This window comes from Mytilus galloprovincialis, chromosome 8 (genome assembly GCF_965363235.1).
Source record: "Mytilus galloprovincialis chromosome 8, xbMytGall1.hap1.1, whole genome shotgun sequence".
Lineage (NCBI taxonomy): Eukaryota > Metazoa > Mollusca > Bivalvia > Mytilida > Mytilidae > Mytilus > Mytilus galloprovincialis.
In genome coordinates this window covers 92,946,254-92,963,311 of record NC_134845.1, presented here as the reverse complement: position 1 = coordinate 92,963,311, position 17,058 = coordinate 92,946,254, and the positions used below count along the sequence as shown (strand labels likewise).

The 17,058-nt window shown below is 32.2% G+C and overlaps 1 protein-coding gene across 1 annotated transcript; it reads left to right on the top strand.

Annotated features, from left to right (window-relative positions):
- The first annotated feature begins 2,061 nt into the window (after positions 1-2,061).
- Positions 2,062-7,739, top strand: LOC143043831 (ficolin-1-A-like). Its single transcript, XM_076216010.1, has 6 exons — positions 2,062-2,154; positions 4,846-4,941; positions 5,460-5,590; positions 6,272-6,368; positions 6,920-7,084; positions 7,501-7,739. The coding sequence occupies exons 1-6, from the start codon at positions 2,082-2,084 to the stop codon at positions 7,737-7,739; spliced, it is 801 nt and encodes a 266-aa protein (XP_076072125.1). The 5' UTR covers positions 2,062-2,081.
- The last annotated feature ends 9,319 nt before the right edge of the window (positions 7,740-17,058 follow it).

Here is a 17,058-nt window from a genome sequence, read left to right as displayed (position 1 = left end):
TATCTAAAAACTCTACCTGCAGCCAACAAAAAATGTACTTGTGGATGATACTAAAACTCTAAACGACACTAAAGATGTTTGTGACAACTTTAATACTTTTTTTGTTAATGTTGCCAATGACACAGGCAAAGGTATTATTTTTCAAGAAAAAAACACATCCCAGTATTTTAAAAATTAAATCTCACATACAACATGATAAACCTTTTGATTTTAAACCTATACATGTTGACACAGAAAACAAACTTGTGAAGAAAGATCAATATAAAAAAACTACTGGCGTAGATCAGATATCATCTAAACTACTACGAGCTGGTGCACCAGTACTCAACAAACACATAACAACACTAATAAATAACACCATAGAATCCAGTGAGTTTTAAAACAGACTCAAAGAAGCATAGGTTGTAACATTCCACAAAAAGAATGATCCTCTGGATAAAAAGAACTATAGACATGTGAGCATTTTACCAACGATTTCAAAAGTATATGAAATGTTTATGTGTGACCAGTTGACTGAATTTTTTGAGAATATATTTCATGCTTTTTTATGTGCATTCAGATAAGGTCATGGATGTCAGACAACTTTGCTGAGACTCCTTGAAGATTGGAAAACAGCTTTGGATAATAATATGTATGTGGCAGCTATTCTTAATGATCTTTCGAGAGCTTTTGACCGTTTACCACATGATATTCTTTTAAGTAAATTATCTGCCTACGGCAGGCCTTTCTTCTAAATCAGTGAAATTACTTCAAAATTATCTTACAGATCGTAGGCAACAAATCAAATTTCAGGGAGTACTCAGCAGTTGGGCTGACATCCAGAAAGGGTTACCCCAAAGCTGAATCATGGGGCCCTATTATTTAATATTTTTACAAATGACATATATTCTATTTTATTGAACATGATACCCTGTATAATTATGCCGATGATAATACTCTGTCATATGCTGACAACAATTTTGAAAATCTATTATGTACACTTGAAAGAGAAAGATCTGTTTTAATTGACTGTTTTAGTTTTAGTTGTATGCAGGCAAATCCTGACAAATTCCAAGCCATTGCAGTTTTTAATCTAGCGTCGTACTACAATACATGATATATAAGGCATGGAGATGTTATTGTTACAGATCAGCTCAATTATCTATAGTAAGGGAGCCGACAAATTAATACAAGATACAGTCACAGAAAATAATTATATTTATAAGTACGTCTGGGTCACTGACAACTCTACAACAGATTTACTCATCGGATCACCAGTAATGATGGTGATACATGGCTGTGTACATTATGTATTTACAACTCGTCTAAACATCAACCCAACAATGTTAGATCTGTAAATTTGCTTTCGCAAATTTTTTGTTCTTCCCTCGTCGGGATAAAAACCCATGCTACTGAGATATCGTGACACCTAATCGCCTGCACTGTAGCCGTCCCGCTAGACCACACGACCATCTAGGCTTCACAAAAATAAAGCTTTCAGTGGCCGTGTGTTACCTTTCCTCGTCAGTTTTTAATCTAGCGTCGTACTATAAAAAAAATGATAGATTAGATTGAATGCCTTTCCTAACCGACTGACTGTGAGACGAAACGATTTATAAATTATTGTTATATGTTAAAACCAATTATTCTACCCATGCATCTTCTATGGGAAAGGATTTATATTAATGTTTTATAGGAATAATCCTGACAAAACTACTTTGATTATAATATAGGCAATATTAACAATAAAATCTTTAAATTTAATTTTATCAGTCGGAGACAAATACATGTCTCAGATTTGTTCAAGAATTATATGAAATAAATATGCATCATTCTTTAATACCTCATTCAAATGTTACGATATCCTTAAAAAAATAGCTAGAACTAGGCATTTACTATATTCGTTTAATAATTATTACGTGTTTAATGCAAATGTCAACAATTTTACTGTCACGCCAGAAGAAAATTAAGCAGTGATATGATATTTTATACCTGCAATTATGTACAGAAGGTTTTAATTGAGAGAGGGACATTATTTTGGTTATATATACAGTATCAATATTGAAAGTAATTACACTTTGTTGTTCATACAACAGTTCATTATGACAAAATATACAATCATAGGTATGATTCTGGTTATAGGAGCCTCTATGGCTGATACAGATTATTCATCAGGTAGGTTAATTTTTTACCATTTTATAAAGACAATTGCATTTTATTCAGTCTTACGTCAAATAGGTGAGGCCCTCATGGGGGTGTCCAAGTAATCACATATTAACATGTTTTTGGCAAATATATAGCTTTTAACATACGATTTTTTATTTTAGAAGGTGTTTCCCTAACACAATGTCCACTACGAAACGAAGTCATTAAAACTTGCTTATAAACAGTTTTATAAAATCAATGTAATTTTTTGTTTGCAAGAGATATAAACATAAGGGTATTACAAAAGAAGTGATGCTTTTATAACGGCAATTAAACTGTTGGTAAGAACAATTGAGCACATGAAATGGACCAGAGTGATACCGTATTTTTGTAAATGTCCACTACGAAACGGGTCAAATCTCCTCCAGTAACTGGTTTTAAAATTATGAAAAAAGCTTAATAACGCTTTGATGAATACAGTCAGTCTTGTAACTATTGCAATATTGGGGTTGTGAGAAAAAAATAAAACATGTGAATACGTCCCCTACGAAACGGTCCCCTACGAAACAAGTTTGGGAGAAAAACGTTTCGTAGTGGACACTACCACTACCATGCAGTCTTTTTTTACTCTTTTTTCAATTATATTCGTGCAAAGCAAATAACAAAGGTTAGTTTCATGTAATTTTTATTATGTTTTTATTAACATAGAATAGGGTTGATGTCAACTACGAAACTTTTTGTCCACTACGAAACGGTTTTGTCAACTACGAAACGCATCAAAATGTCCACTACGTAACATGAGTTGTATCTTCATATGTGAAGTACTGTCTAAACTTTATCAATAACAAATGGTTCTCCAATTCAGAAAAAACATGAGATTTTTTTAGTATATAACGTAAACAAACTGGAATGTCTATAGGAAACATTTAAAATTGCAAAAATATGTGTGTTTAGAAGCAGTTTTGTCCCCTACGAAACAGTACACAAATTATAAAAATAATATCATTTTAAAGAGTATTTAAGATTGCACTTTTGTTTACAAACTGGTCTATAATAGAGGTATTCAAAATAACTCTTGAAAATAAATTTTAGACTAGTTGATTTTCCTTTTTTTTTTAGGTCTGAAAGGAACGCTTTTATTGAAAAACGCCCATATGTATTTTCTATATCTTCTACCAATGATCTAGGCACACCTCCACAATAGGAGTAAAAGGCAACTAACCACCAATATATACAAAAAAAAAGGTCAACACTATTGAATTATTTACAGTTTTATCACAATCCTCCACCAATAAAACAAATTGTCAATGTTTCTTTACACACACAAAAAAAACCACGTTTTCATCTGCTATAAAATCTAAATGTCTGACATCTAAGCAGACTGTCTCTTATCTGCTATAAAATGAGAATCGCGGCGATTTTGAAAAAAGTTAAGATATTTATAAGGGAATAAGGGACAACCCTGTCAACCTCCTCTATAAAAATAAAACCAACTTATATGATACAAAGTAGTCCTGCAATATCTTGGAATGTTATTGATTGGCATATTTTTTTTAGAACAGACGGCTCCAGCTTGTAAATTGGGCGATCTGCATAATAGTTTTAAACAATATAAGTTATTGATTACAAGCTACTTTAAGACTGTTTTTGTCAGAATTTCTCATAGAAGAAATATAAAGGTCCTAGTGAAATAAAAAACACACAGAAAAAAATAGCTATTGTATTGATAATTGGAAAATAGAACTGACAAAAGTTTCAACATATTGACCGATAGGAGATGACTCTGGAAAAGCATCATTTGGTTCGCAATGAGTATAGTCAAGTTATGCTGTTGGGAGGAGGATTCCGTCTGACACGGGTAGTTATAAGCGTCCCCGCTTCGAAAAAGGGAACAGTTTCTTCTTATTTTTGTCCCTTTCCACGTGATTCACACACAACAACAAATAAATAAAAAGAAAAATTTGAATGTTTAGTTTAAATGCAGAGACTGATAAAAGAGACACATATTCTTTCGACAGTTGTAGAGTAAACTTGAAGCCAATTATATCTGTACAATAGATAGATTCTTTGATAGCAGAGCAGCAACCCAACACAAAGGAGATCATGCATGATAGTAAACGATTTACAGCTCTGAAATATCGTATCAACTGGGAGATATATACTTCATGCCGTGCGCTGCTGGACTGTTACCATGGTCACTACATAAATCTGACTTAGCAGGTGAAATTGTAGACAATAAATAATGTATACATGTGTATTGTGGTGTGAACTCAGTAAATGTAATTTTTGTGAATATAAATAAGAAGATGTGGTTTGAGTACCAATTAAACTTCTCTCCATCCAAGTCACAATGTATAAAAATTTAACAATTATTGGTCAAAGTATGACCTTCAATTCAAAGACTTGGAATGTTAAGTTTAAAATAATGCCATTTTAGTGGTCAAGATAAATCTTTTTCAAGGTATTACACTAAGATGTCATCACTCACATTATTGATACAAGTGTTTTTATATACAGTGCAAAATGCATAATCCGGCACACTTCGGGACCAGAAAAAGTGTCGGATTAAGCAGAATGTCGGAATACTCTGTTTTTTCTACAAGGATAGGCATACTTTGGAACCATGAACATGTGTCGGTTTAAGCAGGATGTTGGAATACACAGGTGTTTGATTAGGCAGGTTGCCTTCAATTCGAATTAAAGCAGTATTTTAAATTTCAGATGTTACATGTTTAAGAAAAACTGCAGAAAAGATTGTTGAAGTATTGTCCGACAGCTGTGCCTGCAAAAAGAAATGTGAATCTGAACCTTGCTCTGGTATTTAGCGTTAGAATCAGTATCATATCTGCCTCTTGTCAGATCTCAAATATAAGGTCTATAAATGAAGTAAAAAAAAATATTATCATATGCGAATAACCCATTTCTGAAATAATTAATTGAAATCGTTTATTGTAAGCAACAATCAACACCAACATTATGTGTTCAACCTTCATTTTCTTTTATGGTTAACATTGTCATAAAGCGGGAAGTTTGGCTAGACATAAACCAGGTTAAATCCATCATTTTTTTTCATAAAGTGTCCTGTACGAAGTCAAGAATATGGCATAGTTGTTATCAGCTACTTCGTTTCTATATATGAATGACGTTTGGTTTTGTTGCACTTCAGTATTCCTGTTGATCCTTTGTTTTCTATTTATATTTGACGTGTTTTGCTCAGTTTTAACCCGGATTTGTTTTCTCTCAATCGATTTATGACTTTTGAACACCGGTATACATCTGATGCATTTCTTTAACATTCATCATGATGATGTTGTAATTAAAATTTGTTGTTTTAGTGAAAAGACCGTCTGACTGTAGTGATCTAGATAAAGCGACTTGCAAAAGTGGAATCTACAAGATATACCCAGAAAATACTTCTGGGTTCAACGTTTTCTGTGAAATGGAAAAGCATGGTGGAGGATGGACTGTGAGTAATTGTTAACTAGGTTTGGTTTATGAGGTTGAATTTTAATATTTTTTTTAACTTCTTATGAAGTAAAAAAACAACAACCCAGACTTCGATAAAATTATCACTTAGCTAAAAAATCACATTAGTTTGTTCTCAAAATAATCATAATGGCCCGTACCTAAAAAAACAAATAATGAAGAAAAAAAAATTGAAAACAATTGAAAAATAAGCCATCTTTAGATAAACTCATCACCAGGGTTGAAATTTTGTATTTGTGCCAGACGCGCGTTTTGTCTACAAAAGACTTTTCAGTGACTTTCAAATATAAAAATGTTTAAAAGGTTAAATAAAGTTAGAGGTTGGAGAGCATTCAGGACAAAACAATCCTACAGGTTTTGCCAAATACATCAAAGATAAAACATCGAAAGTAATCTACTCCATATATAGGTATAAAAGCCTTAGTATTTCAAAAATTCAAAGTTTTCTAAACAGTTAATTTATAATTGTGACCAAATCAATGATATTTAGAACGACTATAATGTTCCGAAAATAATTGACTCGCATGTAGCAATGATCTGTGAATTCGGTTTTAGATTGAAAGGTCTATATTTATAATTATAATTATAATGGCCCTAGTGTGAAATACATGATTGCGAATATCTAAAGAGTTAATCGCATACAATTTTTGGGAAACTACAGGTCTTTCAGCATCGAAAAAATGGGAAGGTGGATTTTTACCTAGACTGGGAGTCGTACAAGAATGGTTTTGGAAAATTGGACGGAGAATGTTGTTTGGGTACTGTATACTGATTATATATGTTGCATTATATTTTATGTCAACACAGGCGTTAAACATTTTCGGAGCATGACTAATTTTGATAAAGGTACTCATCTCTGATAATTGAAATAACTGAAAAATACGTTTTTAACCTGTATTCGTTTTCGCTCAGTCGATTTCGTGATAATTGTACTACGTTATACCGCTGTTGCCTTTATAGAACACTGTTGCTTGCAATTTACCCACGTGTCATAGATTTGAAAAAGAACAATAGATAAAAAATTGGTTGCAGGTTACTGAATATTCTTCATACCAGACTCCGGCATTAAGATGTAGTTAATTAAATGTTGACCAATGCCGTTTAAATGTACGCGATCCAGGTTGTGTCTGCATATGAGTTATTTGAGACTTAATGCATTATTACCTTGGATGCTCTTTATATTCCATGACGTGAGATCAGCTTAAAATCGATTTAATTGTACATCAACACAAAACATTTTACCTTTTTTTTGCTGGCCTTTATATATTGTATATTGTCATCTTATTTCAAATAATTACCCATTATAAAGGTAATGACCACCTGCATCAGATAACAGCTCAGGGAAAGTACAAACTGCGTATAGATATGCAAGATTTTGAGAAAAAATCAAGATATGCAAGTTACAAACAATTCGGAGTTGGAGACGAAAAGTCAGGATACCAGCTATCAGTGGCAGGTTACAATGGAAATGCTGGTAAGATGATAAATAACATTCAAATTCACGCAATTTACTCTCATTCTACATTATTTGCTTACTCTTTATATTATAAGAATTTGTTTTTTTATTGATTTGTTATTCATCGTATAAAATTTCCCTTTAAAATTTTGGTTTGTGTTTTGAGAATTATTGAAACCGCTTTGTGAAAAGTTTTCTTTAGTACAACAAATTCTTATATGACATCCTTCTTTTGCTTGGGAAACAAAGCTATGTTCTAATTTTAATTAAACATGGGCTGCACGTGATTAACGTCACAATTGAAATTGCAACGTCAGTTGTATTTTGAAACTATGGGGGTTGAGATGCCTAATGGGTTTTAATGTTCGTTATCATAGGGGATAGTTGAAAGCTAGCCTGCTATTATTATGGTAAATGATTTTATAATTGAACAGGAGATTCATTCACCTACCACAATGGCCAGAAGTTCTCAACAAAAGATAAAGGTAATAGTAGTATATGCGCACATCGATACAATGGAGCTTGGTGGTATAAATCTTGTTATTTAAGTAATCTAAACGGTCTATATTTGAAGGGAAACCACAAATCATATGCAAATGGCATAAATTGGCGCGATTGGAAAGGATACCACTACTCACTGAAGACAACAACCATGATGATCCGAAAAGCATAACCAGAACAAAATATTGATCAATAAACAAGATATATCAGTTTACAGTATTGTTATTTAGTTTTTTGTTTCCTGAATATGTTATACATTTTGTAAGATATGTCAGTTAATGCACCTTAATGAACATGTGCATTGCATGTTCGAGGTAATCGTAAAAGTGTTAAATATACATTGTCAATAAAGGATGGTAAAAATACTATGGACAATAAAAAGTATATGAGCTTCGAAATCATATGAATTTATAAAGCGCCAAAAAAAAGGAGCCATGTCTGAGGAAACAGAGTACCGTAACACGCTTCATCAAAGTAACTCGGATTACCAGAATGACGTTATATAATGTTATTCAAAATACAAAGTGATATAATAAAATTTCCATTTTAACCCATAAGATTTGTTTTTCAAGAATCCATTGTCAATCGAAATTAACTTAAACTTTTAAACTGTTAAACTCCCATATATTTAACATTGACACCGTATTTGTTTCAAAAACTATAAAAAAAATAATAACAAGAATGTTATAAAGTTTTGAAATATGTCTTTTTTAACTTTATGTAATAAAATTATGAAAAAAAAGTAGGGGTTAGTGGGCAAATTTTTTTAATGACAATACATGGATAAAACCAGAGGATTCCGAAAATCTGGCAAAAAAATCAAAAAATGGAGGAGCAAACATCCTTAAAGACAACATGAAAAACTACGAACAGATAAATCAAGGAATCAAACATAAACCGAAAGAATCCCATGAATTTATGATAAGAGGGAAGAGGCGCATCGACAATGTAAACGTCTCACTTACCAGCAGCGCCCACTATAAATATGAAAGAAATAACGAAAAACCTATATGTATATATTAAGTTAATCGTATTCATAAGATATTGTAGTGCTTCCAAGGAAAAAACATTAATGAAGTTCTACCAACAATTTTTTATCATAATGTTCCGTACTTAGTCATGAATATGGCAGTTGCTGTCAAATAGTTCGTTTCAGTGTTGTTGGAGGTTGTTTTTGTTGCCTTTCAGTGTTCCTGTTGTTCCTTTGTATTTCTTTCATAGTTGATGTGTTTTCTTTGATTTTCGTTTCTAACCTGGATTTGTTTTCTCTTAATCAATTTATGACCTTTGATCACTGGTTTACTACTTAATGTTGTCAATTATACATCCTCTGAAAGTATGTTATGAGCAGCTCACTCATTACTCAAATTCCTACCCTGAGCAGGAAGAAGAAAATAGTTCGCCCAAACTACGACCGGGGTACCATGTTCAGAAATAAAAAGAAAGGTAGAGTAACGAAAAAGTAAAATCACAAAAATACTGAACTTAGAGGAAGATCAATTGGGAAAGTCCATAATCACATGGCAAAATCAAATAACAAAACATTTACGATTTATCTTACCTCCTATACATTTCTAGGAATATGATTGGTTAAAAGCGTCCGCGTGGAGACCGTGTATATTTCATATTAGGCTAGTAGGGAGGCGGTGCTTATTTCATACACGGTTAGTAGTGGTGTTACGTCTCTTTGTATTCCATAAAGGTTAGAAGGGATGCGGGGCTTATTTCAACGTCCCTTTTAAAACAAAACGGTACTGAGAAAAATCTTAAAGGTTTCAACAGACGAAGAAATTGATGATTATGATTGAAATAAATTCATAAAACACATTTAAACCTAACAAGTTGTTATTGTTTTATCTGTTTTTGTAGGATCAATGGAAGCAGTTTCCTAATGCTAATAGTGTTGAAGACTTGCTCATTTTGATAGGTCATTAGTCTACATTTCACACGTTAAGATAGTCGGTAAGATGAATTCGTTACATAGTGTGCTAGTGACCTAATACGGTATATATGGGGTCATTAAATTTGCTTTTACGTTGCTTTATAGTCTTTATATCTTTCATTTTTCACAGTTTTAGATCAATTATATAATTATATTTGGTTGATATTGTCCTAATTATTAAATTTGAATAAATAAATTTGTAATATAACAAAATCAGGATAAATTCGTTACACAGTGTGCACTTGTCCTAATACGAGAATTTATCGGGTCAATAAAATTCATATCGGGTGAGGCGAATTAAGTTATATTGATAGATAATACTACATTAAAAAATATGAAATAAAGTACTATTTACAATAAGATTTTTACACAAAAATCACAGGTTTTGGCAGAATTTGGTTGTTATCTCAAGTATAACAAAGTTCAGCAACATGATATAAATGGTTTCTAAAATCGTCAAAAAGAGGACATAAATAGAGTTAACAGTAGTATACTGCTGTTCAAAAGTCATAAATTGATAAAGAGAAAACAAATTTGGTTTACAACCTAACACCCAGGAAAACACACCAACTATAATGAAATATGCACTTGTCTTCAATAAAAAAATCATAACGTATACGGCACATTCTTAATCAAAATTGTGTTTTCAAACCTGAGTGAGGCTACACCACATCTTAATTTGGCGAAAGCGCAATACTTTTTAAATGTGAGCCTATGTTAGTCTTGTAATTTTTAATTTTAGTTTCTTGTGTATAATTCAGAGTTTAGTATGACGTCCATTTTTTTACTGAATTAGTATACATTTTTGTTTAGGGGCCAGCTGAAGGTCGCCTCCGGATGCGGGAATTTCTCGCTGCATTGAAGACCCATTGGTGGCTTTCGGCTGTTGTCTGCTCTATGGTCGGGTTGTTGTCTCTTTGACACATTCCCCATTTCAATTCTCAATTTTATGTATTATTTTTAGATTATCTTTCCTAGCAGGAGTAACTTTTCTAAGTGACAAATGTGATTACCTAGCAAATAAACTTCTAAAATTTAGCCAGACAAATTTTACAACCCGGAATTCAATAAAAGCAACTGTAGTATACCACTTTTCAAAAGTCATAAATCGATTGAGACAAAAAACAAATTCGGATTACAAACTAAAACCGAGGGAAACACACCAACTTTAAGAGGAAAACAACGGAACAACAGAAACACTGAAGTGCAGCAAAAACAAATAACAATGCAACACACACAGAAACGAACAACTGCTATTTTCCTGACATGGAACAGGACATTTTAAGAAAAATTGTGGGTTAAACCCGATTGTGTGGCTAGCCAACCCTCGCTCTTTTATGGAAATGTAAGATATACCACTAAAATGACAACATTTCCTGGCAGGAATACAGTACAAATAACAATGAATAAATGCAAGAACATTCAGGACAGAGAAATACACAAACTCTGATTCATTTAATTTATACCATCGTAAATTAATATATATTATACGATATTCCAGCAGTTTATCAAAACTGTTTCATGAAAGCATGAATTAATAAAAGTCCAATAAATGAAACTAATTTACCGCTGTTAACACGGTGAAAGCAGGGATAATTTTCTTAATCGAAACCAAATATATAAACATATATAAATTATAGCAAGTCAAGTTTACAACCTGGGTAATAACACCAACTGTTTGAATGCCTTCAATGTATAATTTTTAGTTAAAACGATATTCCAAAGTTATTCATAATTGAATTAAATGAATAATGAAATGTAAAGTAAATCGATAGCAATCAATTGTACAAATAAAGTACAATACATGCTACCAATCTAAATAGTAACGGCTTATTGTAGGAAGTATATGTAAGTATAACTTTTTAAATCTTCTTATTTTTTCAATATTCATTTCATTTGAAAAGTTATCAATTGAATCACATGTAAACATAAAAAAGTGAACAAAATAATATTGAAAGGAAAACATATGCCTCTTTCACTTTGAAATACAAAATTATATATGTAATAAAAATTAAAAAAACAACAACAATAATATTAACAGAAAATATATTTATCAATACAATAAACTCTAGAACTTGTTAAAGCTTAATTTATACCTTGAATCAAACAATTATAAAGGTATGATCCGTAAAATTGTATCAATATCCGCATAATACAGGGATTTGAATTTACAGTATCATACATAACTACAGGCAAACAAAACAAACAAAAATGGCGCAGGCAGCTTTTAAAACTTGTGAAATTTGTGTTTCAAGTCCTGGACAAAACTACTGTCAAGAGTGTGAACAGTTGTTTTGTGATGGATGAAAAATATTACATTTACGGACAAAGATGACCAAGAATCACACATTTCTAAGTGGTTATAACATTAACCCGGAAGTTAAACAACACTGTAACGAACATGACGAAAACTTTATATACTACTGCAAGGAATGTGATATGCCGATATGTAAAATATGTGTTATTGAAAATCATAAGAAGCATGATTTATGTGAAATTAACACATCAACTGCAATAAACAAAGCTGAGATCGAGAGCGAGATTAACATAAAGCTGAATAAACTTGAGACAAATATTATGGGTATCGAGCAAGGAACAAATGCATATCACGGTGATGTCGATTGGTCATGCATGCAACAAGAAAAGAAGGGGTACGGTTGAAAGAGCTTATTGATATACAAGTTGAATATCTGATGATCAGATCAGTGAAAGAGCAACACATAACACAACTCCAAACCTTACAGTCTTTTGGTAATGCATTTAAAACTGATTTAAAGTAGAGGAACAGTACAATATCATTCAAGACGAACAACATATAAAAGAAACGTCAGCATTGCTTCGAAAACTGAAAGAAATAAAGTCACAAATCGCTTTTGTAGAAGTAAAGCAGCTTACTGTCATGCAATCGGTAAAATATGTAAAAAGCAGGGCACCAAGAAGTGAAATAAAGAAACTGCATGATTGGAGACCTAACATTCAGGTGAGTTGTTCTTAGTTATTGGGTCACAAAGTTCAAATTGCATCAATTTTGGGAAGCCACATAATATTAGTGATATGTCATTGCATATTGCAAAATCCTAGGTACTTTATTCATATGATTTGCACAATGTGACAGTGGCGCTTTAAATCAAATTGACTCCTTTAGTTGCAGATTGAAAAAATAAATTATTCAACATTTGTAGATAATTTAGCCTTTTTATGTCTTGGGTTTCAAACTAACGTGTCTTTATAAACCTCATTTGGCGGATATTTACATATATGATGTGTAATGCTAAGGAAAATCATTTAAATTTGACTATTTACGTGATAAGGGGGATAAAATCATCATTTTTCTAATATAATTTAAGAAAGCAGGTGAGATAACAGTTATTTTATCTGGCATTTCAACATATGGTAACCCTTTATGGGAACAAATCATGAAAAATGTCCTCTTGTATCTTGATTTCTATTAGGGATGTGAACTCGGTGAAAATTTACTAATCGGTTACTCGTTGGATTTACCGAGCGATACTCGAGTTCTCGCTCGGTAAAACATTTATAAAATGGAAAGCAAAAACTATACCAATCTTTTGTATTTTGGGCGTTGTCTTAAGATCGTAAAACCCTCAAAATTATTACCTAGGACCAGATTATAGTTCAAAGAATTTAATATCATAATTAATAGCTCATTTACTATACATGTACTAATTATGTAAACTGGCTATGGTAGTAATGTAATCACGTAATTAATTGATATCTATAGAAAAATTATTACTCAAATAACAGTATTTGGGAACAGTAAAACAACACAACGGTGACACATTATTTTCTAAGGGTCGACACAGGGTGTAACGAATTTGTTCTTATTCAAAAATATTAAATTTTGAAGGTACCTTACTGTCCCGCTGATGAAATAAATTCTCTGACGGTTCAAAGGTGGGGGAGTGAATTAGATGAGCTAAAAATGTAAACCTTTGAAAAATGCTTTTGTTCACACATCCTACTTGTAAATGACATTTGAACGCAAACATTTGAGTCGTATTTTGTTTTTTAAATATTGATTACTAGTAATATATAATTTCCCTGGAGGCTCTCTCAATAAAAATATTTTTTGTTTAAACTTAAGAAAGCAACAACATTGTAACAGGAAACCGATTAGCCGAGTATCATTTTTGTAATAGATAATCGGTACTACCGAGCGATACTCAAGTACTCGAATACTTGATGTCATCCCTAATTTCTATTATCTTGCTTTTTTACGATTTTTCGTCATTTTAAGTATACTACGGTTTCGCTTCCGATTTTTTTATGCAAACAAACTGTTGGTGTGATTTTGAAAATGCCATACTGGCATCCTAGTGTAATGCTGTCCTTGTGTTTAGACAACATTGCCGCTATCAAATTAGCAAAGTACCCCAATTTTTGACATATATGGTAAATATAGAGTACAAGGTCCACTTTTGATAACAATTGTTCAATATTCTGTAACCATAAGGTGCCAAGTTTTATATTCAATTTCTAGGCGCATCAATTGTGTCGATCAGGGGTGAGATACAATTTGTAAAATTTTGAATTATTTTTAATAATTATGAAGATTCTATACATACATGTAGCCATTGTCGTATTTTGCAAACCTTTTTTTAGAAGAGCCGATATGTTGGATGCTTTTCAGCTTCGTTTTGTATATGTCCTTAAAACTGGTTTGATTCGTGCCACTGATAAGTGTCATGTAGACGAATTGCGTGTATGGCCTTCTATTATGAGTAATGATCATCACTTTTAAGGCACCTACACTATCAGAAAGTTTTAGATCTGAATAAATTTAGCAGTCACTACTACACACTAATTATCAAATGTATAAAGTGATATAACTTAGGACAATCTTGTCGAGATATCGCTACCTTAAATTACTTTGTTTACTTCAAATATAAAAAGAAGATGTGGTATGATTGCAAATGAGAAAACTCTTTACAAGAGACCAGATAACACAGATATTAACAAGTATAGGTCACCGTACGACCTTCACCAATGAGCATAGCCCATACCGCATAGTCAGCTATAAAAGGTCCCGAAATAAAAAATGTGAAACAATTCAAACGAGAAAAATAACGGCCTTATTAATATACAAAAAATGAACGAAAATCAAATATGTAACACAGCAACAAACAACAACCGCTGAGTTACACATACAGAATGATGCGTGATCCAAACCTTCCACTTAACTTTGTATACTGTCGTTTTTGGGTTGGTGTAAAGTACGGAGAACAAGAAACGTCTGTTAATAAATTTTACTAATTAGGTATGATTCATATACATTTAAATGTTGATGCACACAGAATTTTACCGAACGCATATCGTTGACAAGATAATTTCTATTTTTCAGAGAAACGGGGAAAAGAGAAGAAATACCGAAACATCATGAAAATGATAGGTATGCATTCGTATTAATCAGTAAGCGATTAGATCGTCGACATATTTGAATTTCGGCATCCAAAATGTCTGTGAATCTATTGAATTTAAAATGAGACTTTAAGAAGGAAATAGCATTTCCCCCACAAACATGTCTTTGATACTGTACTATTCGGGGAATGAGAAAGCAAATCAAGACTTATTTTTTAATACTATTATGTTTCTGAGAAGAAATACCAATATAAATATGAGTAGAATGTGTTATCAAGAAGAAATAGTATGATGTTAAGGAAACACGCAGCTGGCGTACCAAATTATGACATAGTAAATGAATTTCAAATTGAAATGGAAGTGTGATCAGCACCAATGAGACGGCAACTAAACAACACATATAACAGGCCAGATCTGGGACACGGTAGTTAATTGAATCTGTCATCATGTGACTTTCATTACCATGTGACTAAAATGTAGGCATCGTCATTTCTGTATTGAGCGAAAGGGTGAAAAAGTTTGATTTTCGTCTGCACACAATATTTGGAGAATAAAATCTAATAAGTTGATCACCTTTCCTTAATTGGTACAGGAATTCAGATTACGTACTTACGCAAAATGAATTATTTTTTTTAAATTACCCATGCAACGCAACAACACATATATTACACAAAAGCACATGGACATCTTAAATCCATGGACCATATATATCGCTATTTAAGAATCTGCGACACTAGACCTGATAACTATTGACGTCATACAACACTAACTTTTCCTTTGTGTGGTCATACATTTTTACGGAAACCTTTGAAATGACCAGTAATGTCCGAGAAATAGCGATAAGGTGTAGTATAATATTACTGATCGTTTGATGTGATATCTTTATAGATACACGTCACCAGGTAGAAACTACAGATACAGATGCTACAATTGCAAGTAAGTGTGATGTTATTGTTTTTCTTTTCATTTGATATCACTACATGTACAAATCAGTTAAAGTCTGGAATAGCCTATTTCAGAAAAACGAATAAATTAAGTAATATTTCTTTACTCAACTGTACTGACTTTTACTCAACCAGTCGGAAACTTTACGACAAAGAGATGATTTCAGCTTCCCAATTGTGAACTTTCCATTTCTATGAAACAGCATTCCATCTGCGCCTACATACGAAGTATACATCTCTCAATTGATACTGTAGTCTAGGGCTTGTATTTCCTATCGTGATTTTCATGTTAGAGGTTTGCTGCTAACAAGAAAGCTATTAAATCAAGGTTTCCATGTGGTGATATTGAAATTGTCCCTTCGTAAATTTACGGACGCTTTCACGAGTTTGTTGACCGTCAGTGAATAATCACAAATGACTAGGGATATGTTCTAATTGTCGTAAATACAATCTCGTACCCTTTTTTCCGAGTGTGACCTACCGAATAAGACGTTTCACCCGGTTTGTACTAACGTGAGCAATACGACGGGTGCAACTGTGTAACAGGATCTGGTTACCCTTCCAGAGCACCTGAGATCACCCCAGCTCTTTTTTGTGGTACGTGTTATTCAGTCCTATGTTGTGTTTTGTGAATCGTTGTATGCCTGTTGTCTGTTTTAGCAATGACGTTCCATTATAATTTAATTGGCCAAATTTATTCGTTTTTCTGAAATATATATTTCTAGTTGACGTGCCTACCTTATGATTTGTTGTTCAAACTTATACCCGAATTATATTATTGAAACTGATTGTTGTCATTTCAACACAATTATATAGAATAGGAAATGTGTTTTTTTTTAAATTTTGCCTATTAATTCTTTCTACACAATGTGTGGCCATAGTTTTTAATAAAACAAATATTAACTTTAATTTGTTTAAATTTCAGGAGAGAAATTGTTTCCGAGTGAGTATTCCTGTTTATATGAATTAACGAAAAATTCAGTGAATGAGATTGCCTTATGGCAGAAAATACTGATATATAATATATTCAAACGGAAATGGAAGAAATCATTTAATTATTCACATCTTGATGTATAAAGGCATGATTATTGATTTAGGTATTTCATAGTTAATATTAATATGAGCCGAGTAATTGTCAAAAATATGTTAAAAAAACTCTTATGCAAACGCACCTAGTTTATTTATCTTCATCAGATATATGTTAGCTTACTTAATACAACCAGCTT

Coding starts and splice junctions, on each gene's coding strand:
- LOC143043831 (XM_076216010.1), top strand. CDS start 2,082: ATGACAAAATATACAATCATAGGTATGATTCTGGTTATAGGAGCCTCT. Junction 5,591..6,271: donor AGCATGGTGGAGGATGGACT/GTGAGTAATTGT, acceptor GGGAAACTACAG/GTCTTTCAGCATCGAAAAAA. Junction 7,085..7,500: donor AGGTTACAATGGAAATGCTG/GTAAGATGATAA, acceptor ATAATTGAACAG/GAGATTCATTCACCTACCAC.